Raw genomic sequence first — 27,004 nt, 5'->3', positions numbered from 1 at the left:
TTAAAGAGGTAGCATTACCACCCCTTCCCGCTCCCTTCCCATTCACGTTCCCCCCCCTTCCTTCCTAAACAAGAAGGACTGCGAGCTCTGCTTCAGCCAACAATGTGCACATACACCAGTTCCGATACTGCGGGTGTCCAGCAGCAGCCTTAGAGGGAGCAGTCCTCTTGCCCTCAAAATCCTTCACTTCTCCCCGCTCCTTAACATTTGGGATCTCTACACTACATGCCATTCACTGACCCTGAAGGAGACTGCAGGGCTTCATAAAACAGAACACATCTCCTTTTCTAAGTCAGCTATGTGAGAGAAGGGAATGATCAAAGGACATATCCTTGGAGCAAGCAGAGATTTGGAGGGGTGCATGTTGAGTGAAACTCAAGTTTTTTGACTCCCAGTTCAGCTACACCAACAACACACGAAACCTAATACTACTACCACATTTTAATGGTCACTGCCTTGAGAAATATGTTCCCTTTTACCTGCTCAGTGTGCTGCATCCCATCACATGTGACACTGCAAATAAGCATGAGTTGCAGAGCAATGTCTTTTCTTGTTTTCTAAAAACCACTTCCTTCATGCAGAGCTGACTTTAAGAAAAACAGCAGCAGTTTTGTGTGTCACAACTGCAACTAATGTTTTTGATGGTGTTAGTGCTCAAATGCTGCTGCTGTCCTTTCTGGTGTGCTGCTTTGCAGATGCTAGGAGGCCTCTTTGCCAGGGCCATGCCCAAGGCTCATGTTCTGCAGAGCTGACTGTACTTGAGAGCAGTGCAAAGCTCTTTGTCCACTGCACAAATTTCTGGTTTGGATTTATACCCAGATCACCTGATACGATAGTGTAATCCTAAACATACTGTATTACTTATTTCCAAAATAAACTTCACATATTTTTCTTTAATATTTGCATAAATAAGCCTTTCTTCCTCCCTTCGCAGTGCCACATCTTGAGCAAGCTCTTCTGAAGCCACAGTCAAACTGGCGAGGGAACTGAAAAAAGTTGTGTTTCTTAATCTTTCTGCAGCTAGCTCTTTTTCCTTATCCAGCCAGTTAAGGCAATAAAGTCTGTCTTATCTCCAGCAGCAGCTGCTGTCAGGGCAGACCAAATGAGCTGGCTTTACTTTGTGGGTTTGTCATAAATCAAGCGCTCATCAAAGGTGAGCGACAGGAAGCAGCAGAAGCCCTTATTGATCTACCTGGCAGCTATCATGCAGATAGTTCACAATAAAATATTTCCTGCATTTAAGGGCCGAGCCTGCTCCCACTCAATTTAATAGGAGTTGGATCAGGCTCAGCACATCACAACACTAACCTTCCATCAGCTTGTCCCTGTTCTCATCACCAGACATCCTTCCAGAAAACACCTTGAGCTCAGCTGAAACAGGGTGAGCGAGATTGCTGTGTGTAGCCAAAAAGATTGCTTTCAAGAGGTGGCTCTCAAGCACACAAGTGTGATCCTGACTCTGTGATCCCTTCCTGGAACTGGAACTCCACCAAATTCTCTCTCCACATACAGTTAAGGGAATTAAATTTTTTCCCTGCAGTCTACAGTCAGCCAAGGTCCCCTCCCCAAAGCAAATACTGTTTTCAAGGACCCTCCAAATTGGATCACTGTTCCTCATTACAGAAATGGCTGAAAAGCACTAGTGACTTCTGAGAGGTCTAGCAGTATTAGTCCAGATGAGGTTTTTCATACTTCCAGAACTCTGAACTCTTGATTTAAAAGTACATGCGAACTTCTAATTTTTATTTATTTTCATTCCAGGTGCAAAAAAAGATGGAACATCCCTAATGATTTATTTGATGTATTGCTACACACTGACTGCAGAAAGCTGGGCTTTTGGGGGGTATTTTTTCAATTCTTTGTAGTCTATGGCATTGTAAACAATGAAGTCAGTCTGCTTTGAAAGTGCAATTCAGTTCACTATTAAAAATGCACAGCCTATCTTGATTAAACCATTACAAACCACTTCTAGCTAAAGACTACTGTCATCAGATTACAAAACAGGACGCCTTCTTTAAAGCAAAAAAGACTCATACCTGACATCAAAATTAAGCTATTTAACCTCTGAATTACGAGATTACTTATTAGGCTGGATCACAGGTCCAGAAGAGAAAAAGTTGCAGGCTTTTATCATTTTTCCCCTTGAAAACAAGAATTTTCTTTATTGAAAAGGTAAAGCAATTGGGAGAGACTGCATTTCATAAAGATTTACTCAAATGGAAAGTCTGAGGTCACAAGCGAAATAAGATTAATAAAGCTGGCAGAGTTGCCAGTGGACTGCTAATGTTCAAGTAAGATTTCTCTTCTGCAGCCAAGCCTCAATGCTTGATTTACAATCCAGGGATCTTAACTTGATTCTAATATTTTTTGGCGTCAGTGGAACAGAGGGAAAAGAGCAATTTGGAAGCTTCTGGTGCCTGTAAGCTGAATTCTTATGCGAAGAAAGAGGGATTTTTGTTGGGCTTCTCCCCACTCCCTGCTAATTTTCTGTATTTTTTACCCTTTTCTTTTTAACAGTTATTTTTGATACTTCACTGGTGATTCTGCAGAGAGAATAATGTTCTACTATAAAATTCAGCTGCAACTTCCAGTCAGGCTTGTTGAGAACTGTTCTCCAGTTACTATAAGGCAGAACTCTTCTTCACCCCAATCAACCTGTGCTGGGCAGCAGAACCAGAGAACGAAAAAAAAGCAAGGCTTTAAAAATCTACAGATCTTTCAAGCAGATATACAAGCAGACACTACGAAATCCCCTCAAGTGATCAAAGGAGAAACAAAATAGTAAGTGAACTGACTACCAGAATTTCATCACTGGTGAGGCAGGATATATTTTACCTTTTGTTTAACCTCGATTTGCAAGAAACTAAGATCAGAAACACCATTCAGAGAACTTAAAATTTAAAGAACAGTGACTGTCAAAAGCTTTGTATATCCTTATAAGGTATGTTCAGACAATATTGTTATTCTGTGTCATGAAACTGGAGTATTAACCATCATTTTTCTTTCAGAAGTTATCACAGTTTTTTTGGCATAAATCTGGCATAGTCTGCACCATGTGTTTGTGGTACTCTGCCATTTTATGGTATATTTTGTGCCTGGATGCATTACGTTCAGTATTAGCTGTTTAAAATGGAGCCTGCTCAAGGAAATATTAGTCACATTTCTTTGAAAAGGCCATTTACTTCCTGCTGTTTCCTGGTGATCAGCAAAGCAAACATGAAATTAAGATAAACCCAGACTAACACAGTAGTGTGTCAGTTAATTAGGCAGCAGGGAACACTGCATGTATCTTATCGTACCTCGATAAGGTCTGCTGATGCCTTTTCCAGCTCCTTGAGCATGCACCACTCTGGGACATCACCAGCACTCACAGTTTCACTGTATTTTGTGCTATTTTCAGCAATGCTGTTTTCCCCTATGCCCACTATATCTTACAACTTTACCCTCTTATCATATTGTGCCATTTTCTCCAACAGGATATTCTACTGTATGGGACTGATGCTCACAACAGCATGCACAGCACAATGCATCCAGAAGTTTGGTGGATTACTCAGCCATTATCATACGGACATGTTTAAGACAAATAGAAGTTAAAACTAAAAGAGGTGGTGGTAGAATAAAAAGAGGAAAGTGAGAGCCAAATCAATCCCTGGACTGGTCTCTCCTCTTACAACATGCCAGGACCCCTTCCATAAATCTACACATCTCTTTTGCCACAGCATCATGCAGTGCGTCAGATGGCCAAAGCAATCCTATGCTGGGTGATGCAGGGAGCCACAAAGAATTAACATGCATCTGACTTGTAATTGAAGCACTGAACCGACATCTGGGAGATCTAGGTTCATTTCCTCTTCAGGCTGGGCTCCCCAGACATCCTTCAGCAGGTAAGTTAGCATCACTTAACCCTTGCCTGAACGACGAAATAAGAAGAGGTCTTCTTTGAACCCATGCTTGTCCAGGCTCATGGACCTATGTCTGAATAGTGCCAAACACAAAGAGCATCTACAACTCACAGCCACTAATGGCCACACAGTCTCTACTAGTGGTAAAGACTGGCCTGGTACCATTAATGCACCACCTTTGGTCTGAGCTGTGAACTTTTTGGGGCATTGCCTGGCTACACACATGGACACAGTATGCAGTAATACCATGCTGACCTCACATGACACCTACAAAGTGCAACTTTGATAACTAATAGAAATACACCCATCTGCAGTACATTCATACATCATTCATTTTGAACATATTTTCCAAAGAAATAAGTAACAAAATCTATGCCATTTACTGTTCCAATTTAGACTATCATGACTGAAATTAATAGTCTCCTCAGAAGATGAAAGAAAAATTGCTTCTGGCAGTCACTGCCTGCACAACTGCTGAATGTAACACAGCAGTTCCCAGTCAACGCTGGATTTTGGTTTTGCTCAAGATACACTCATAGGGAAGCCAGAGCTGTCCTGGAGTAGGCGTTGTGTGGAGCTCTCCTGACACAGTGCTAAAAAGAAAAGCCAGACACAAAAATTCAAAAGAAAAGGAGGTTCATGAATGCCCACCCTTGGAACAGAAGCAGTATGGTGCAGAAGCCAAAGGACCAAGGGAATACTGGTGCAACACTTTCACACCTTACATCTTAAGTGCTCTCTGACTGAAGGATCAATATTGCCTTCAGCAATATTCTTGCAAGTCCCCTGACACAGAAGACTGCCTCTGCCATATGGCCTACCTGAAATCTGCAGCTGAATGCTATCCTCACTGCAAAAAAGAAGGGGTGCAGGTGGAGACAAAGGGATGACCATGCCCAAGGCTATTCAAAAGTCATAATGACTGGGTAGACAACTTGTTCTTTTGAGTTTGTCATGCCAGATGCCTACGCCCAAGGCCAGTCTCGGATTCATGCTAATAAAACTGCATTAAAAAGGGAGCTGGATAGGGAAAACATTTGTGTGTCCATCTCCCATCCCTCCAGTTACTCAACCAGTACTAGCTGAAGTACAGTTTTGTCTAAGACTAGGCTGGAGAACTTCATATGGAGATGCTCACACGATCTGAACAACTCGTTATCCTGCAGACTTCTTTGCATATGGAAATAAAAGCCCAGGAAAGAGGACCTAAACTAACATCCTGTGTGGCCAAAGCAAATAATAGGCACTAAAGGCAGAGGAAAGCTTATTTGCCCTGACTGTGCTAACAGTGTCTACTGCACAGGGAACCAATGCTCAGAAGCCTGTAGGCTGTAAATCCATACCCTCCCTTTGCTCGTGCACTAACTCCCCCACAGTGAACAGTATCTCTGAGTTTGCCAAGTAAAACATTAATGCTGAAATGATTAAGTGATTTTCTTCCTGTTGTGCAGGAAGAGCAGGGCAACACATCTGAAACAAACAAACAAAAAAATATCAGCTTTAACTGCAAATAAGAAAATAAATCCAAACCAACTAACTTTCAGACAAGAACAGCAGAAGAGAGATGTTGATGGTGCAACAGACTGATAGCAGAACCTGTGCACAGCCAAGGTGAGTAAGGAGAATTATTTGGGATCTAATCCATAAGACAGATGCAACCTTTGGAGTGTAATGTTTATGCTAACTTTGTAAGAAATTTGGGGTCTTCTTTTTTTTTTTTACTAGAGTAAAATATGTTACTTATGAAATGTTACATTTGAAATTCTCTCTAATTTTGTTTCACACTCTTGCTGTCCTGTGCATATTTTCTTTGAATACGATACCCATAGATCTGGCATACTTGTTACATACAGAATTAAAATAAACAAACAAAGGTAAAGGGATTTTCCAAATGAAACAGCAGAAAGGCTTTTCATATCAGCTGCTGTTTCCAAACATAAGCCAGAAAGGACATCAAAAGAGAAAAAAATCCCTTGTAGGCAATGCTTTATCTGTATTTCCTACAGAAGTAGCAGACTCCCCAGATATTAAAGATACCTTTTATTTTAAAGGCAAACAAATTATTTTAAACGTAACTGAATTGTAAATATTTATTAGGCCCCTCTTCCATTTGGTTTGCTGAATACAAATACTCCCAAAGCACTATTTCCTCTGAAATTTTCAGCTTTAAGCCAGTGAACCTGACTAAAAATCAAACATGACAATTGTGGAAACATTTGAAATTTTTCTTTAAAACCTTCCACCTCTGTCTTCCACCACTGGCATTTTGCCTACTCTCAAATCACCGTGCTTGGGCCAGTCTTAAGATAAGAGACACTCTAAGACCAGGCAATGCCACTACACTTGCCTGTCTACCTCTTGTCAGGCAAAGGTGACAGTGAGCCTGCCTTGGCTTAAACTTTCTAAAGCTTTCTAAAAGGAAAAAGCAAAGACCCAGAAGAAGCACAAAAAAAATCTTAGTCACATCAGGAATGATGCCTTGACAAACACCCAGCCAACTTCAACTGACTGATTCAACCACCAATGAAAAGCTCAAAGAGAAAAAAGATTATTGCATGATAAACACCACCATACATTCTGACTTCTGTTTCGTGGGCAGCTTATCGGCCAACTTGCTGTATAAAGCATCCCACATGTCCTCAGCTAGTCACCCTTTATGGGTGCTGCTACACTAAATACAACTAGTCTTTCTTCACCCATCCTATCTTGCAGCTACTAATGCTCACTGACATCATCTCAAAGTTGGATATATTTTCCCCGATTGAGATACTATTGGCATCCTATTAAGAGCAAATGAATAAAACCCTGCAATATCACCCACACACAAAAAGCAGTCTGTGATATTTTATACTGTCACATGCTAAACACTGGGATGGACTGAAATACCTCTGTGGCTTGTTAGCTCTATGTTTGAGCTCTCATTATCCAACATCAATGACCTACTGAAGGTCTGCAGCTAAACAAGGTACACAAGCACAGCCATACTAATTGATGGCCTTCATAGAAGAGGCAAGGCTCTTTTCATCAGGATTTGCACCACTAGGCTTTTCTCCACATTTACTGATGGCTAAAAGACATATATGGTGGGTCACTGGTGGTCAGTGGGTATATGTTCCTTCAGTAAGCCACAGTAACTCAGCAGCAATTGTATGAACCACAGATATTACTGGGCAATGCTTGTCATCAGCAGCACCCAATATGGTCCTCAGGTCTCTTACCAGATACTGAAGTCGCTGGCGTTCAGTCTCTGGAGTGAATTCTGAAGACATTGGAATAACTTCACCGTTTCGGATTATTATAGCCCTGTAACAGTAATAAAACATTATCAGTACAGGAAAAAAAAGAAAAAAATTAAAACTACCCAGAAAACCACAGGGTATGGTCACACTCTTATTCTCTTCAGTCATAGCAAAATAAAGCCATTTCTTTTCTACTGAAGCTGCCAGCAGAACGGAATAGTAATTCCTGCTCTGCATCCTTTAGGCTGGATAATAAAGTATATTTGTATATGCCAAGTTCATTTCAGAGCTTACAAAAACATCCAAGCAACAAAGGCAAGAGTTATTTCAGTTGATGTCTACAGGGTATCCTTATTAAGTGAAATGCGGACACCCAGAGGAGATGCTGCAGAATCACTGATTGTAGAACAACTCTTTGCAGGTTTTAATCCCAGTTGTGGCTGACACTGTCTAAACTACTGGCTTCAAATGACTCATGCAAGCACTTTCCAATTATTGATTGGTCATATGTCATGTCAAAACATTTCTACTCCAGCAGCAAATGGAAAAGGCAAAGCAAACCCTGTTTAACACAAATTTAACTGGTTATGTGCCGGAAGATAACAGCTAATGGAATGACTATGGGTCAACCAAATTTTACATACGCTACTGCAAACGGCAGAGGAAATTCTCTCAAACACCTGCCTGTTGCCTCTTAACAATCTGCTACGCTGCATGAAAAATACAGTCAGATTCTTCCCTGGTGTAATGCCACTGGCTGAAACACAGTCACAAGAAGGAAGAATTTACCTAGTATTCCTACTGCAGTCTGCAGTCTTGTATTCACTCACAGAAGTGGGTTCTTTTATCTTTCCATTATTTACACGGCTCTGTAAGTACACTAACGCTTGGTGCTTTTGAAGAGCTGGATGAACTATGCATCATCCCAAAGATTTTACTGCCTGTTTTGGAGACATTTCTCAGCCATCAGTAGATTAATTCATTGTTTGGATAGTAGCAGTGTACCAGGCTTTGGTGTAGATAAAAAAAGCAACTGTCACTTGCATTCCAGTTTTTATATGTTTTAAATGGCCTCCTTTCTGTGATCTTTTCATCCCCTTGATGTGATATTTACATGCTCACTTAGTTCTCTTGATGATTTGATCAATTCAATGGCACTGTTTCTACGCCAGGTATTCTGATGGCACTGCAAGGCATCCAACAAATATGGCAGACACACAACTGAAAACCTAACCTCTAAATTAAAAACACAGGCATCTTGAGAAAACCAGCCTAGGTGCAGACCAGCTTTGTAAAATTAGTGGTATAGGATATCTTTCCAAACCTTCCAGATATGATAGTGAACTAGAACTGTCTCCAAATGATCTTCTGCATAGCCAGTATGCAAAAGGAAAGAGCATTATCAGAGAGGAAAGGAACTGTTCACATGTCTTGAGATTCATGTGGCAAAGAACAGACAAGTACAGGATGGAGCTACAATGGGAGAGGTGGGAAAAGGCTCTAGTGACCAGGGGAAAACAGCTCTGCTTTGACAGATAACAAATTTACTGCTCCAGGACTTCCAGCACTCCCTTGCAAATAATCTTGTGTAGAAATTACAGGTGGCAGGAGTGCAACCTACATACTGACAGCTCCCACTGGCCCTCCACTGCTACAATTAAAAACAATATTGTGTGCTTGATATGAGACAGACGTGGTGGTGGTAACTCATTAATTTCTGAAGAGAAATTTGTGCAGACCTTTTGGTGGAGTTTTTTTCCTTTCTGAGTACATTACAGGCTTACAGAAATGCTGGTCCAATAAAAAATAATAAAGGTTTGCTTAAAAGTTTCTTTGAATTTCTGAGACAGTCATTTAAAAATTAAACCACTTAAACCTCTTTTCTGCAACAACACCTTTGCTTTTAGTTTTGCAATACCTAAGGTATTCAGCTTTGAACCAGGCTCATTTACTCAAAGACAGTGAACAGTTTTTATAGCCTTTCCATATGTAATTTGACTTACTTGAGTAAGCCTCCATTTAAGGGGACTGTGAGTTTAGTACAGCGTAAGTACTCTGGCAACAGCCTAGAGTAGGGTGATCAAAGGAGCTGATCAGACACTAACCAAATTTTACACTCTAGTTTAAGAGAGTCATAAGGGATCTGCTGATTGCGTGCTTGCCTGAAAGAGCCAATATAAAAACACACATTGATATAACTGCTAGTGTGTCAGGCTAATTTTCTAATTATCCTTTGCTTCCCCTTTAATCACCATTTCCACAGGAAATCAGTATTTTAAAGACCACTCAGACCAGCCTGGGTTCACCTTTTTCTTTGTGCACACTGACATACTTCCTATATACGTTGATAGCTATCATTCTCACTTCTATGGGTAGAATTGGGCCCTGAGGGACTCACATCATATAAAAAGCAATTCAGAGGCGAGTGGGTCAACCTTTCATGGCTCAACTTATTTTCACTAGAAATTGCAGCCACCTGGGATGAAAAGCACAATCCAGCACAAGAAAAAATAATCTTTGGAGGGGGGGAATTAGAGCAATGCTGTTGATACCTGATAAAACACAGCCTCGGTTTTATGTTTTTCATTAATGTTTTCAGCAGTTGGACTTTATTCAACTTGAAAGTTACAGCTGCTCATAAGAGTCAGATGATCTGATCCAAGGAATTAGACAGCTCTAGATATGAGTAACAGGAGGGACGCAGACATGCATGTACAGATTAGTGGTCTGAATTCAGCTCTGGTAGGCTCATTACCTTCTTACCAGGCTCTTTTCCTTTCTGCACTAGCTGGTCATCCATCTCATGACAGCAAAGCATATTTCTGACAGCCCAAGTGACAAAAATGGAGACGTTCATCAGCTGTCTCACTGGAGAGGCTGGGTGCGAAAGTCTGGTTCAGGAGCCACCCTACTCAGTGGGCTTTTCCCCTGTGATTGAAGAGATGCCGAATCAGGCCCTAATTGGGTTTGGAGACAGAACTGCCCTTTCCATGACCTCGCAGTGACAGAGCTGCCAAGCACTGACTGAAGGCTTTTCCCACCAAGCAACCTCCAGAGCCCTGAATTCAATAGCCCAAAGTCAATAACTGCTCACAGGGAGGGAGCCTGGCTGACGCAGCAGCCACAAACAGCCCAGCAACTGCTTTTAGAGACCCACTCTATACGGTCGTGCAGGACAATTAATTTTGACTTTATGCTTCCTAATGGACTAAGCAGCAACATGGTGCTATGTGAACATTACTGCTTCTGCTGTGCATGAAAGATGCATGTACACCATGAAATAGTGCTCTGAAAGCATTTAGCTCCCTGTGCATTGTGGAAATATGAATGTATTATTTTATACCAGAATACAGCTGTCCTATTAAACTGTCAGAAATAGCTACATAGGAAGCAAGAGGAACTCGAAGAGATGCAATGCCCAGAGAGCATCCGATTCTGCCATGTTTAATATTGACATTTTAATTTCAGCCACACTGGTGAAACACATTATAGCAGAGCCACAGGGTGAGCCTGCCAAAGGCAGACAGATGATTCATGTTTGCAGGGAACAACTATGTCAACACTAACCAAATATTCTCTGCTGACAAGGTTGCTTCAGACCCATACCAGTCATTAATTTATATCACCAATGAAGCAGTAATTGAAAAACAAAAGTTTTTTTGGCAGCATAGGAAACTGGGAGTCGCAGATCTGCAGCCCCCTCAGTGTATCGCCCTCCAAGCTCGGTGGCTCTGATACTCTCCCTACACAGCATCATCCACAGTGAGCAAACAGGAGAAACTGCTCTTAGTCTTGAGGGCATGGAGGCCATTAAGTCACTTATTTTGATTCCTTCTAAAAAAAGCTATAGATTTCCCTTCCTCTTGAACCAAGCTATCTAATTCTCCACCCACATGAACTACAGGATTGTACTTGCCCCTGCATTTCACAGATATGTGCTCTGCATGACTAAAAAAGAATGTTCACTAATCCAAACCTGATAAATATTAACAGAAAACAGGAATATATCGGGGAAAAATAAGTCCCCAAAACACAGCTGAAGTAACCTAAAATGGAAGTAATAAGAATCTGATTTTGTATCTCTCCTCAAGCTACTTCACTGGGTTTTTCTGATCCAGAGAAGCCATGCCTTGAATAACAGAGCATGGAGCAAGAGATGTGCCAGGCTTTGGTACATAAGGTGGGACTGGCAGTCATAGCACATCCTGCAGTGGCCTATGTCTGCTCAGTCACAAGCAAATGCAAAGAAACACCAGGAACTTAAAAGGCTGCATGTAAATTCTACAGAAAATTTATCTTTTGAGTTGACATAAACTGCATAGTCCATGATCACAGTCCAAATTCACAGAGAACCTTAAGTATATGGTTATTTTGTATATTCAGATTCAATACTTTAAAGATGTATTTGGTGCTTTAGTATATATCCCCTTTTAAAAAGTGCGGTGAAGGAAGCAACAAAAGGATAAAAATCCGCTGCTGTGTTTTACTGCTGCTGTCACACTCAGGATGTAGCGACAACACTGGCTTAAATACTAACATATCAACTGCTTTGCATTTTTAATATGAATAAAACAGCCACCTCTCCTTGAATCAAGCAGGGTTTGGATTTGTTTTCTTTTTTCTTCTTTTATGAAGAACACAATCAGCTCAGAATTACACAGCATCCTTTCTGAGTTTCTTACGAGAAACAAACAGAAGGAAACTCATACATTTTAGAGGAAGCTATTGTTAGTTACTCTCATTTAATCATACAGAGAGAGAAACACTTTAGTGAACAAGGTCAAAAGTGTAATTTCACTGCTGTCACGGGTCTATTGGGATTCTGGTGCTCAGAACAAAGAGGCATCTCCTACTGTTAGGAGTATTCAGGGGACACCCCGATTCCATTACACACTTTTTCAGCCAAAAATTATTTGAAACACAACATTAAACTGCACATTTCTGCAACAGAGGACAAAAATCTGGTAAAGGTGACAAAGAGAGACCATTTGGAAAACCCTTCTTGACAGTGTATATCTATTCCAAGCCACAGGGAGGATGTATCTATTTTGTCAAAAGGTGTTATGCATTGTGGATTCAGTAGAGATGAAGCAGAACTGTCTGGCCTGTCTGAAGGGGTATTAGAAATGTGTCAATGGAAAAGAAAGAGGGATTAAACTGACAGAAAGAATAAGGCAGGGTTTTATTACATTGAAAGGGGAACCGAGCAGTAGATTTTAATTAGGTGTGTCACAAAATAGAGAAAAAAAAAAATCCTAGAACTATGAAATCAGTCTACATGGGTACTTGTTTACTATGGTAACTAAATGCATATATTTAAAGAAGCCAAGGAAGAGTAATGCTAATGTCTGCTGAGCTACAGAACAGGCTTATGTTTACATTTTCCTAACTGCTAAGAAATTACAGATTATTATAAAAAGATTTAAAAAAACAGAAAGTGTTTCTGTCCTCTTTAAATGAGGTACTGGAACTTACAGCCATCATGATTACTGATGACTTTTAATACATTCAGCCCTGGCACCTTGGTTTCACTTACTATGGACTGAATTACACTCCCTTAGTCCTATGCAGCCTCATTTCTCAATGTTTCTTTAGAAACCAGGTGAACAAACACCTCACTGCACTGGCAGTAATCATGGAACTACACTGCAAAGCCTTTAAACGATTTCCTTAATTTTATGAATTAAGGCAGGCTGGGGATAGTGAAACAAACCATTATATAATGTTTAGCTGGCATTAAAACAGGTCCCAGCGATGACATATCCATCACCATAAAACTCAGAGGTGAAAGTAGCAACCCCTCAGCAACACCAATGGAAAAACACCCTGGCCACCTCCCACCTGCAGTACCCAAGAGATGTTTCACAAATGCCTCAACTCCTACTCGGCATCGCCACCAAGAATAAAACAAGCAACAACCCAGGGAGGGGGGAGAGGGAATGAAAATTGCCTCAGTCCTCGTTTTCCATCTACTGCCACTCAACAGTCCTGCCACCCTGGTTTCTTCACATTTTTCAGAACAAACACCAGTCTGTCCACAGAAATATTGTGACAGAATAGAAACAGTGGATCTTTTTTTTTTTTCCCCAGCCAAAGCAAGACAGCCTTAAGAGGGAACACACTCTTCCTGCTTATAGCTCCTCCCGTTACAATGTAGTCTAATTGTGTACACCCTGCTTAAAGCAGGCTGCTCGGACCCATTCATTCATCACCTGGGGCATCTTCAGCTCCCTGAAGACACTAAAAGGTGCAAGAACTTGCCTTGGTGAAGTGCTGCAAAAAAACTTCCTACAGGAGTATGCTTCAGCCTTTCCTGCAGGAACAATGAAGAACCCTCCCAAACTTGCTGCTAAGGCCTTTTGCAGACTGCCAGCCACCCTGGCTGCTCTGAGGGTTAAAAACTCTGCAGCACAACTGCCAAGTACATTGCTGCTTCAACAAGACACCTGCCAGGTGCTCCCAGGTATTTCATTCAGGGGCCTTTTTTCATGTACTCGCACCAGCACGGATCCAAGCATGCTACACCTCTCCTGGGGCAACATGAGAACCTGTTCCTGCCTTTGAAAAGAACCAGGGAAAGAAATGATGAAATCCAGTCCCTGCAAGAAACCTTAAAAATCATCTTTCAGAGGCACCTAAAAGCATATGAGCTGGTCCTGTGCACACATGTGTAGAGCTTTACATTGTTTCCAGTTACCCAATTCAGTCATATTTATATTTCTAATGCTTATTTAGTAATTCTTGTGGAGAAAGCCTCTGGGCAAAATGAGGCTGCTGATATACTCTAAAGCCACTATTGTAGGGCTCTGTTTTTTCTAAATGAATTGCATTATTTTTAATAAAGGATCACAAATGGGCAAATAAAAGCTGATTCTCAAAGCAAAATAATATTCACAGATTTCTATGGAATGGCTTACTTCTCATCTACACTAGCACCTGAGCCAGTCAGCTTCTTCCTTACTGCCACCAATAAAAATCTGAAGTTTCAGAACTGATCTCATATTCTATCCTATGTATTCAACTAACAGCAAGCAGGAGTTAAAGGGATTTGCTACACCTGGCAGCCCCCTCTGCCCTGTATATTGCATCCAACAGTGAGAAGCACTTGGACACCACCAACACTGACTAAATTACTTCAGTTGTTTCTGCATCACTACTCATTGTACAGTTTTAAACTAAATATAACACTGAGCTTGCAGGTTATCTACAGAGGAGATAGCCTGGGCAAGACAGCCTGGTAAAGACACAGTGCCTGGTCATTTCTGACCCTACGAGCTGCATGCTTCCAATTCTCAGTGCCTCTTTGGCAAGCTGCAGCTTCATTCCAATGGGACTCTCCTGTGAGTTCCCTGCTCTAGTTTAGTTCCTCGAGTGTATTGCTGGTCTGATGCAATCTAAGTATGGAGTTATTATTAGCAGTTGGCTTTATTAAGTGTTTCATTTTAGGGCTAATTACACATTTTTTCATACTGCCACAGATGGCACTGGCTATCTGTATTGCATATGATCTCTGTTGTTTGCTTGTTTGATCAGGAAAGTAACTTTTCCTACTGAATCAGTGCTGACTTTCTATGTTTACCTACACACTTCTAATATTATCTACACTGGTTCCAGTAGCACTAAACCAAAGCAAATGAACTAAACTAAAATGCTTTGTAATTAATTTGTACTTTTCTGCTGGTTTACATCTCAACCCACTGATCTTCCAGAGAGGAGTTCAGCTGGTAGCTAGGAAGCTATTACAAGCCAGATTACAGTGAGTTTATAGTGATACTGCTAGCACACAAAAACTGCCCAGCATCCTTAGGTTGAAGATTTGCTGCCCTCATGGGATTCATTTTGCCCATGATGATTTCACTGTATTCTTCATTAGAACACAGCTAGGTCCAGGGTTGCAATGATGATCCACCACCACATTTCTGTATCAGGGCTGAACAACATGCCGCCAATTACTCAGGCTGTGCCAGGGAAATGAACAAAGAAGTGCAGTCACGTCTCTGCGGCCAGCTTTGAGCCTTAGGACTGGTATCTGTGGAATCAAAAGTCTTTTCCCTGCTGTCCAGGATATCACATTCATCTCTAGGACGAGTTACTATGGCAACTAAACCTGGGCTTAGTGGATGAAGGCATTGCTGTGCAAGTCAGTGTTTATTTTGCCAGTAATATGGCTGGGATATGGCTGACCACGTAAGATGGAAGAAGCATGCATTTCCCTCCCTTCCCCATCTTCACTGTCTTACCACTGACAAAGCCAGAATGATTTTCAGCACCTAACGTATCACATCTACTTCAATCTCAGCTTTTCTGCTTAATTCAGTGGCAACTGCAGGATACTGAAACAAGCTGGACTGAGAAGTAAAAGCAGGCTGAAAGCAGCACTCTTTGCTCACTCTGCAGGAGTGAATTTTTACCTAAGTCCTGCTTCATTCACCCACACAAGTGACAAGGCTTCAAACCCTTGCTAAAAGCCCCCAGAGCAGGGCTCAGACTACACTGCATAGCTGCCGCTAAAACTGAATGGCCTGGGCTGCCTGGCAAGCTCACAATATTCAGGGGAATGAGAAAAGCTTTCCAACACAGTAAGGACAGCAGCAGATTTGAAACATTCATCAAGCAAGCCTGGGGTGCTACCCCAGTCCTCCTTTCATAGTATGCGTGGGAGCTAGTCATCCAGGCACCCAAGCCTGCTTAACATGCCTGGGCCCTGGCCATATAACACTGGAATGAAGAACCTGCAGGTGTCTCTGGGGTCAGCTACAAAGGCACAGATTAAGAAAAAGATGGTTTTGAGCTTTAAGCACTGCACTGGAAGATCTGGATTCTGGTATATTTGCTTATACCATGAGCTGCCTCTATTAGAGATCACAGGCTTTTTATGTATCAGTAAAGTGCTGGTAAAAAAGTGATTAAAATTACATCTTTGCACCCTTTGCCCTTCTTGCCTCAGACGCTATAAACTCCACAGGCTATACACAAAGATGCTATTATAGTGGGAGTTTTTCCTTGATGAGCGCTTAAATTCACCAATAAAAATAGGCAGCAGGGGAATTTTTACTTACAGTGGCAGCAACCAGCTTTTTTTTTTTTGGTGGGTTTTGCTGGTTTCAGTTTTTTCTTTTTCTAAAGGCTGACAACCTATGAGAATTAAAGTTAACAGAATTCATTGCTCCTGGAAACTAATACAAATGAACTGCAGCTTTCCAGTTTACTGGTATTACTTCAGCAGCCAAAATTCCTCTCCTTCCTCATAATCTGGAGCATAAGGACTTCCTGGGTAGATGATGTCTGTGTGGTTAGGACCAAAGACTTAACTGAATCTGCCACTCACTGAGAATGTTTACAATGGCTTCAACACCTGTTAGATTGCCATAGACATTGCTAAGACATACCCTCTCCCAAGGAAAACAAAGAGTTTGAAGATGAGGCAGGACATTTGCTTTGTTTTCAAAAGCCTATGAACATTTCCTGCTAAATTAATCATTTCTGCCAAGTCAGTGCTGCATAGGACATGCCAGCACCCTGGAACTTGTCATTCACTGGATTGCTAGGAAACACCCTTCCTCATCACTGCACTTTGAGTGCAATAACTTATTTCTGATCCAACACCTTTCCTCCACACCTCACTTGAAGTGTTTCCTGAAGTGCCTCCAAAAGCTTTACCCAGCACAAAACACAGCAATATCTGAGGTTGGTGCTATTCCTATGAATCCTTTGCTTTTGCTTCTCCTGGAAGGAGCCCAAGCATGAGAAAAGAAGTGCTTTCTGCAGGCCTGCAAAGTCAGGCTTCTAAGGAAAAGAAGCTGAGGAAACAGAGATACGGGATTTGGCCCATCTTAGTGTGACTAAGATGGCATGTTCTTTTCCAGCTTTTTTTGTTAGGCAGGATCAGACTTCTCTATCAACCAAACTACAGTCAGTGAAGGAGAGAATGTGTGTGGGAGAGACTTGCTTCCTCTTGAATTCAGTCTCTCCTCACTCCACAGGCTCCAGAGCAGACCAGCCTTAGGTTATCATGTGCCCTGAAATGATCAGACATTTATTATTTTCAAGTGATTCTGATAAAGAATTAATAATATTCAAAAAAAGGGACGTGCACATTCATTGGCCAAAATACAATCCACAAGTGCTGCTCTCGGCACTTCGGAGGCACCTTTTGAGTATTTGGGGGAATAAGAACTTCAGGGGATAAACAGGAATTGCCACAGATTGCATGGTCCCATGGTGGAAAGGCTCTGTGTGTGGTTCAGAGATTTGCAGCAATTTCTGCCGCATCTTTAGGAGGAGAGGGGAAAAAGAATGCTTTTCCAAATACTGCAGACTTGGAGAAGCTTAGTAACTGAGTTAGTCTTTCCTCTAGAGACCTCTAAGTCTCTAGTATAAAGCACAGTTATTGTTGTTTATGCAGACACAGATGTAAGGAGATGGAGCAGGCAGACCACTTAAGGAAAACATGGGAAATTTAGATTAGAAGATAGTAGTTCATAAAGTCAGAAAATTAAGCTTTCTTAAAAATACTCTAAAAACCAAAGGCTAAAAACTCTAAAAACCAAAAGCAAATTAGCTCTACAATAGTAATATACTAGAACACTTTATGGTTTCCATCCTTACATGGCATTAGTGCTGCTGGCAAAAATCACCCTGCCGGACTGCCTTCATGAAGATACCATGAACCACAAAAATGGGTCAGAATCGTCAATTCTGACTTCTCAGAAATTCTACTCAAGCTACAGTTTCAGTCAGCAGGTATGAGGCTTTTTCCATGCCTCTCCCATTTACTTCATAAAAGCAGATTAATACTCCAAATTTGACTTCCTACAATGAGAACTGTGCATGAGGGAAGCAGCTGACAACCACCATGACAAAGATGAGAAGGAAATATAAACGTAGTGAGATTCAACACAAGCAGCAAATCCAGAAAGAACTGAAACAGTAAACAAAGTAGAACCCAATGTTCAATTCACTGTTTTATTACACTGGGAGAAGTTGGTGCTATAAACACACTCTCCCACATCTGGGTACCTGAAGCACCAGTGAAGTTGCGTAACCTGCACCCACACAAAACTGCCACAGAAACCAATCACTCAATGAGCTCCTATCATTTAACAATCCCAAATGCCTTAGCATTCATTCTATGCTTGCTTCTGAACATGATGTTCAAGCAGACGGTGAATATGCCCTGAAAACTTCAGCACAGGGGAGTAAAAGCAAGGAGGCAGAAAGATGAGAAAAAAGCTGATGAAGCAAAGCAAAAAATCCAGTAACCTTGCAAGTCTGTGAAGCCTCCAAAACATCAGGCTCTTTGCTTTGATCCCATGTTCTGCCAATAAATCAAAAAAGCCCAAGAACCCATTGCAGATTTAGTGAGTGTTTCAGGGCCTATGGAAGAGTCAAATCAACTTGTGATGTTTTGCTCTTGTATAATGATAAAAGCACTGCTACCCTACACGGCTCTCAGCACAGCACAAAATGGCAGTGCCTACAGTCTCTGAGCAGCTCCTTATCCAGACAACACAAAAGCCAGAAGAACACTTGTGCCAAGGATAATTAATATGATCATATTGCATTACCGTCACTGTAGTGATACTGGGCAAATGTTATGTTGCATGAGGCTTTACAATAATTGGGCAGTAATCAGTGAAAACATTAAGTCCCTACTTTACTACTGCTTCATCACTAGCTATAAAATGACATCTTAATAAAGAGCATAAAACTAAAAAGAACTGAGATTAACAAGGCGTGTTATGGCAGTTTAGAAGTAAAAGTCATTTTAACAATGCAAAACAGAACAATACTGTTTAAAAGAATGAGCAGAGAAGATTTACTATTCCCTATTAAAAAAAAAAAAGCAGCTACTCCAAGAGCCTGGCCTAGTTACCATAGTGTGTGTGTCAAACTGGCAAGCAAACCACAGCACCTCAATGCTTACCAGAAAAGCACTATATCCTGGATTGACTATAGCACTGTTGGCCCCTAATTAGACAACCTTGCATGGACAATGCTAGCCACTAAAAGGAAGGAAAAAGAGAGAGAGAAACACCAGAAAATGTTCTGGCCAATATTCAGACATGAATTTTGACGGTACAAGTAGGTATATTTATGGCAGAGTTCAAGAATGATCAGACAAGCCATTAGAGGATGAAAGTGGCTCCCTCTGCATTGTTTTTATCAGGCTTTGAATACATCACCTCATTTTTAGAAGGGTTCTGGTATCATGTGCAGTTATCGTATAATTATTACAGGACTGTGATTGCATCATTAGCAGAAGTTTAATTATATCATTGACATTAGTGATGCCATAACATCAAGCTCAATAATAGTTCATAACAAAACCTACAATTAGCACAATTTTTCCTCCCTTTTACACCAACCAAAAGTGTTCAGCTTGGAGAAGCCTAATAGTCCATACAGAAGTGAGCTAGGGCTGAACCTGAAAGGATCGCTGGCTGGTAATTTAGTAATATGGTAATTAAAGTCTTTTCATGATGTAATTACACATCAACTACAAAAGGACAGCTGCTATACAACACTGTCAGGGTACGTGGCATGAAATGATTAGATTTGAGAAGCTTTGGTGGTTAAACTGAATACCACAGGCATCAGTCTGAGGTATATCTGGCACCGCATAGCACATTATTATTCAAGTCTCATACTTGGTGTTTCCTTAGTCTCATTATGATAGTAACAGTTTGTTACACATACCTTGGTCCTACCACAGCAGAAGCTGTTCAAAACCCAGCTTTAAAAGCTGTTTTGAAGTTGCCTGGAATTAAAAGACCTAACCTTCTTCTGGGAAGAAGCAGTATACATAGAGTTTGCATGAACCCAGAATGTTTATTTCCCATCCCTGCAGTGTAAAACATTCTCTCACAGACTCCTGTCTGTGGGAAATGTAAGTTGATTTATTTGTAGGCTTTTTTCCAGTGGGGGAGTAAAGAGGGGAGAAGAAGAATGAGGACAGAAAAGAGGCACAAACGAGTAGGTGAACTCAAGCTTGACTGAGGAACTAAGGGTTTTGGCATCTATTTGTAACAGCAACAAGCAGAACCCCCCTGGTTGGGTGAAAAAACAAACCCACTCTTCTTCTCAAGAGCAGACTGTTTTTAAAGTAGTTTCCTTATTGTATTTCTCACCACCCCCATCTGTATCTATACAAACTATGAAGCTGACCACATGAGGCATGACACAGCAAAAAGGAACATATTTTTCCAACTAACACAAATAAAACTTCTTGGCTACATGACTGGGCTCTTAAAAATACAGGAATGCACTGTGCACCCTGGCAGTAGGCAGACAACCTCAGAGCTGCTTTTCTAGTCCTAAAATGTCCTTTTAGTGACGAGGAGCAACTTAGATGTTTTTACAGCAGATGTTTTATTTTCTTCCCCTGACACAAGGGAAGTGGGGATTTCATGGAAGAGACCCTGATCAACTGATCACCTATGCTTTAAAGCTTTTATTTTCTTGGGCTAGAAAATCTAGAAGTGGGCTTATTTGAAAGATTTTGGGAATCCAGAGGATTCTCCTCAGCCTGAAGAAGGTTTCTGTGAGGTCCATTTGGGAAGTGCAAAACCAAACAACTTGGATCTGGAAGGACTCCAGATCCAAACACTCCTACAAGATTCTACTCATTCCTACAAGATGTGAAAAGTGAGTAGAAAAATTTGAGCCCTGGTTCAAACAACACCCACCCTTGCCAATCACTCCCATTCTAATTTCTGCTCTTTCTCTTTTTCTGAAGAAATGTTTGGGATGGGCTTAATGAACATTCAAGGCCTCTTGAAGACTTAAATGTCTTTGACTACATTGGGCACTGGTGCGAATTCAGGATCACTATCAGCAAGAGTTTCTTCCCGTTGAGTATCAGAGACTGCATGGAGCAGCGGCTGCTCTTGGGGAACTGAAAGCAGCCTGTCCCAGACTCTTCAGAACAAAGATTTCAACTACTCTGAAGTAAGTCCTGTATGGCCAGTTTCACACAGAACACTTTTGAGAGACAGTAAAGCAATTTAGCCAACACAATGCAAGAGACTCAACTGTACTTCAAGTGCAATATCACAAAAAAACATGATTATTTCTAATTTAATGGCAAGAAAGATAGAATGCAGTGCAGCTAGTAGTTCTGATGACTGGAGAGGTGGTCTGCTCAAACATGTTTGCAGCTACCCTCTGTGAGGACTCAATTGACATTTTATGTGAAAAGGAGGTTCAAATGTCACTTGTCAAGAAGAATTCAGTGAACAATATGCAATATATAAAGCAAATTCAGCACCGTAAGAACAGCTATTCACCAACATGAAAAGAATAGGAACTTTATGCACAAACAATATAGCTGACTTCCTACACAGTTTAAAGCAGCAAGAGGCAATAAAAATTTTAGGTTTAAACTACAACACTCTTTGCTCAAGTGTCGCCTCTGTAAGTATACATACTACAAACATGAACTGTATATGCACAAACCTTAAACTCAAAAATGCATAACCATAGCAGTTTTCACCTGAAGACAATCTGGTTTGATACCTTTGCAGACTGTAATTACTCAGCTGTTAACTAACAGAATACAACAGCAGTCCTTATCATGTGGGGAACTACCCTACCTAGCCTGTCTATGCAGAGCACTGCCAAAAGAGACGCACCAAGGTCTGAAGTCTTGCAAGAATAGCCTCATTATCCCTCTCTGATGGTGGTATTGATAGAGAGTGAGAGAGAGGAAAGAATGCAAATGGGAGATTTCCAGTATGCTCCTAGCTTTAGATAACTCTGAAGACGCAGAAAAAGCTCTCATCACAGGTCTTCAGGTTTCCAGCTTCAAAACATAACAAAGCAATAACTGAACAGCAGCATTCAGTTCTGGGAAACTGACAAGTACACAAGCCAGAACAGGCCAAAGTAAAAATCCTAACCTGTGATAATCTGTCTCCCTCCTCTCCTCCCCCACTGAAAGAGTAGGAGCCATTTGCTCACAGATGACTACTTTCAATTATAAAAAAATCTAAGAACAAGGTGGCCTATTAAGGCTACTGACAGGAACCACGTCTTCCGACTGAACCAGTCCAGCCCTACAGCTGCTCCAGATGCGGTCATCTTGTCGGTGTTCAACAGACAATTCTACTACGCACCCAACATCTCTTCTGTTTCAACATCTCTAGTCTTCCCACTTCCCTGCAACAATCAAGTCATTCAAAAACTGCAATAGGGCCACAAGTGTTGTCAAACTCCCTGCCTGCAACCACCATTCCACAAGATACTTGAATTTAATCACTGCATTAACCTCTGTCAGAACCATTAAGTGTCCAGACAAGAAACAGAATCCTCTTGTGATACTGTTTGCAACTAAGGAACTTGGTAATAGCAGATCTGGAGAATTTGAGGTGATGGAACAGTTTGGGAGACACCACACTTACTCACCTGCTATCACCAGCGTTTGCCACATAAAGCTTCCCCAATAAATACACCACCACAAGGGCTGTGCAGCCGCCAGAAATATTATACACGGTCCTCTCTCGCTCTATTTGCAAATCCTATGGGAAAAGAGAACAGCATTTATAAAGACAGCATTGGAATTAATGTTTTAGGAAATGAAGATCCCCCTAAAAAAAAGAAAAACAGAGTCTGTCTTAAACGACACATCCCACTGGTTTTCTTTAACATTGTAGCTTTGGCCAAATGGTCAGGAGGAAGAACAGAAAGTCAAGGAGTACCCATTACTTGTGATACAAAGATGTTTGAGAAAATTAGGACAGGAGATTGTAAAACATCAGGCACCAAGGAACAAATGGCAACTCCGAGGGATGCAAGGGAATTTGCTACAGAAAAAGCACAATGAAGGCAAAGATAAATGGACCTTAACAACAGGTACCTGGTAGTATAATTGGAGAGTGATTTGCATAAACAGCAACTAATTAATGAGACCTGGCTATGACATGAATAACTACCTACTCTCCAAAAGGGATGCTAAGACTGCAGAGCATATACCTTTACAAACAACAGCAAGACTCGTGCCACAAGGGTACCCTTCAGAAACAAAGGGAACTGGTGGATGCTAAACTTGTTAAGGGAGTGGGAGGGGGGGAAGGTCAGCAGAGCAGTATTTACCAAAATACACTAGGCATTCACAACCTTTCCAGGATGAACCCCAGTATTTAACCATATGTCTCATCTCATAGCTTTTGTGAGGTCTTGAAAAGACTTCTTTGTGCATGTCACAGGCCCAAATTTAAGGAGGCACATACCTACTCAGATAGCTCTTCCTGTGTTTAGTTTCCAACTGATTATAAGAAATATTATATATAAAAAAGTCCTCCTGCTTAATAGAAGTGGAAAACACAAGTCACATCTGTCGTCCACAATCAATCAAGTCCAGGAGTGAAAAAAATACATTAATATATACGTACAGATATATATATATATATATATAAAACCCTAGGAAAGCTTGGAGAACACAAAGGACACGTAAATGAGCTGCTTTCCAGTACTGCATACATTTTAAACAAAAACTGAAGTGTATGCCAGTGAACTAATTATGCTGTCTCTTAGTTTAGTTTGGGGTAATAACACAACATGTTACAAATTACCCTCCTCTCCTGTGTCCAGAATCAAATCCAATTTCAAACAGACTGAAATTTGTAATATTTGTAATACCAGATACAAACAGGGAGCATCGTTTAATATTACTACTGCAAAGTACTGGCACATCTCTTCCAGCTAAACCCTGTTTATTTGTATGTGGTTTTTATTATGAATGTATTTGTTTGCCTCTGTGTGTGTATGCAGTATGTGTGCGAGCTATACTTCAGCCATTTTCATATTTGCACTGAGCAACAAACAGCTCAAATTGTCCATGCCTTGGGGTATGGGATTTAGAGCTTTATTTCAGAGCTAAATTTATCTGAGGAAAAGCACCACAACAAATGCAAACCATGACAGCTGCAATTTGATTGAAAATCTGCAGAGTCGGAGGAGGGCAGGGACCACGCTTTGTTTCCTATAGATTTCAGGGGAGAGAGGCGACCTGGGGCAGCAGCGGGCATCCTTGGGTCGCTGTCCTGAGCAGGCTGGACAGAGGTGACTCTCACGATAACGCAACTCCTCGGTGGCTGGGACTGATCCCATCTGTGCCATGAATACAGGACTGAGAAGGACGGTGTGGCAGGGACAGCAAGAAATGCTCAGTGCTGCCCAACAAGGCCATCCTCTGCTGCACAGGAGAACTGCACTCTGCTGCAGAGAAACTCAGGGTTTTACTGACAGCTCTTAACCCACGCTCTCATTCACTTCCAGTTTTGCCTTTTTTTTCCCCCCTCTTTTTTTTTTTGAGCGAGAGGTGGGGACAGTGAGGACCAGGAGAAGAACTCCAAGCTAAAAATCAAACCTCGCAGAACCTTTGGTCACAGACATGGGCCTGTTATAAATGCCCCTTTATCTAATCTCGCCATAGAGAAGCCGATTTTCCTGCCCATGGTTTCTATATATTTTTAAATTAAGCTGAAAAGAGCAGTTCAAAGGAAGCAGACATTTCTAGCCATCAAAATAAGTTAAACTTACAAATGCTACAGTGGATTTTGCAGGCACTGCCAGGAATTTTAAATAACTTTCCTCTCCGCAGGTCAGAGCATCCTCTGAGACCTTCAAGCAACGCACAATTCCTCACCTGGTTTCAGATCTGTCACACGTACAACTTTGCAAGTGCTGGAATGCCTATATTAAAATTTATTTCTTTCAAAAAGCAGAATTCAGAAGCATCAATTATAGGAGAGGAGATGGATAACCCATAGGGCCTCATTCTCAGTTTCTTTGACTTAAACTAGAACTGTGTACAGGATTTTTCTTGAATCATTGCTGTTCACGGGATCTTCCACCTAGTTGCTGTTCAGAACTTGAATTTATTACCATGGCTTGCCAGCGTATATTCACTGCCACTTTTAATTTGATAGTACAGACTTGGACATTCCCTTTCTTGTGAGGAGGGGAAGAAGGGAAGGCTTTCTGACAGCTCAACAAGATTTCAGGAGAAAAATAAACCAAAATAACAGAAAGCCCCCAACACCACTAACTCATCCTGATGTAGAGACATCGGCTTTTAAGGAAACACTTTATAACAGCGCTGCTAGGAAAGCAGTGCAGCACAAAGAGGGGCAGAAACCCCAGAACACCTCTGAAGTCTTTATGAGTGTAAAGGGGCTCATTTTAGACAACGTCAGAGTGCATGTAAAGCTTTCCTCATTTTTCACCTGGAGAAAGAATCCGGAGCAAGCTTTTTCTTTGTTTGTTTCCCCCCCTTTTCCTTTTTCCTCCTCTATTTTGCAGCATGCAGCTCGTCCTCACACAGCAGTCTGTGTGCAGGGGAAGAGCTGAGCAATGCTGGTCAGAACCAATGCACCTTTCACCCAAAGGGCAGGATGTACCGCTCAGACAGGAAAGGAAAAGGGGAAGGAAAGAAAAAGCTATCATTTTACACCAAGGAAGCAGGTAATATAGTCTGTGCTCTGTCCCCCTTTTGAGTGTGCCTCTTATAGTGGCAGGTAGGAGCAGGGGGCTCACAGGGGTTGCCTCGTGCATGGTGCCCCTGGTCCGCCTTCCCTGTGTGAGGGAGCTTGGGAAGGATGGAGCAAAGCCTGCAGAGGACACCATGAAGCGCCAAGTGGTATGTTTCCGGAGCTGGGATTGCTTTCCCCATGGATTACAGAAGCAGCCTGAGGAGGCGGTGTCAGGGATGGGACAGACCATCCCTGCTGCCTGGACCCCTTTTGGTCTCCCCGGTGCCTGCCTCGCTAAGGCTTGTACCGGGGCTTAGAGTGAAAGCACGGAGTAATCCCGCCACCTCCTCTGAAAGAGGTGAAGGTTACGGCAGGAAGCCATTTACCATCTGCTCTGCTGGAGGCTCCCAGGCCCTCGATGGCGGCCTGCTCGTGCCACCTCGTGGAGGCCCGGCGGAGGGGCTCCGAGCTGCGGAGCGCAGTGTGGTGGGCCAGCAGTCCTCAGGCTCCTGAGGGACCCCAGCTTCTCCTTCCCCTGTCTCGACCCACGGGTGTTGGACACTTGAAGGGCACTGGGACGCTCGCACCGGCAGCCTCAGCAGGGCGGGCTCCTGTGCCGGAGCACAGCTGATGCAGGCGCCGCAGCGGTGAGGGGAGGCAGCCCGAAGGCAAGCGTGGCGGCACGGAAAGTGAATGCCAGGTACAGATGGTGCTAAGTTTGAGGAATTTAGAACCTCGAAAAGCGAACTGGGTACATTCAAATGGCAGTATCATCATTCAGCAAGTTAGCATGCCGCAAGGACAACTAAAATAACTCTTTTTCATCTGTATGCACCTCCAGAGTACGATCCTTTCCTCCAGGATCTCAATCTTGCTACTTCCTACACACACAGCATCATGTATCTGCTTAAAAAAATATATATATTTTAAAATCATGTTTCAGAAGGCATAAACATAAAATTAACTCCTTAATCTGCTCTACCTCTGCCTAAAAGGCACCAAACTTCCTGTAACACCGTTTCAACCCTCCTCACTTCTACTGGTTATTTAATCAGAGGAAGCTTTTCAAAAGGAAAACTGTAAAACGTATGTTGCTTTCCCAAGACTGTCCAAGTTAAAGTTGTGCCTGTATACATTTCATCTGACTCAAACTCAGTAAAGAAGAAAATCATGATGCAACATATATGAGCGTACACCTTCCAATAAATCATACAGATTAGTTCGGTGCCGTTTTTACCCATCCAAAGTTAAACTGGGTTCTGTGTGGAACAGGTGCTCTCTCCCCTTAATCTTTCTTTAAAATACATACTACATCATGCACAAGCATACAAGGCTAAATACAGGGAAGGGATTATTACAGTTTACTGCTTCTATCCAGTATAGAACAGCA

At 41.8% G+C, this 27,004-nt stretch overlaps 1 protein-coding gene across 2 annotated transcripts in view; it reads right to left on the bottom strand.

The window, feature by feature from the left end:
• PPM1H (protein phosphatase, Mg2+/Mn2+ dependent 1H) overlaps nucleotides 1-27,004 on the bottom strand; it is a 148,056-nt gene that overhangs the window by 46,269 nt on the left and 74,783 nt on the right. For both annotated transcript variants that reach the window (XM_062609498.1, XM_062609497.1), the window contains exons 4-5: nucleotides 22,547-22,659; nucleotides 7,121-7,205 (exon numbers count right to left, since the gene is read on the bottom strand). In XM_062609498.1, coding sequence (XP_062465482.1) covers nucleotides 7,121-7,205; nucleotides 22,547-22,659 — 198 coding nt within the window. The remainder of the gene's footprint in view (nucleotides 1-7,120; nucleotides 7,206-22,546; nucleotides 22,660-27,004) is intronic.

The sequence above is a fragment of the Pezoporus occidentalis genome, unplaced genomic scaffold, assembly GCF_034315485.1.
Source record: "Pezoporus occidentalis ecotype Australia unplaced genomic scaffold, CSIRO_AGI_Poc_V1 ctg138, whole genome shotgun sequence".
Taxonomy (NCBI): Eukaryota; Metazoa; Chordata; class Aves; order Psittaciformes; family Psittacidae; genus Pezoporus; species Pezoporus occidentalis.
Note: the sequence above shows the minus strand (reverse complement) of the source record. Positions and strands in the feature narration are given on the sequence as shown.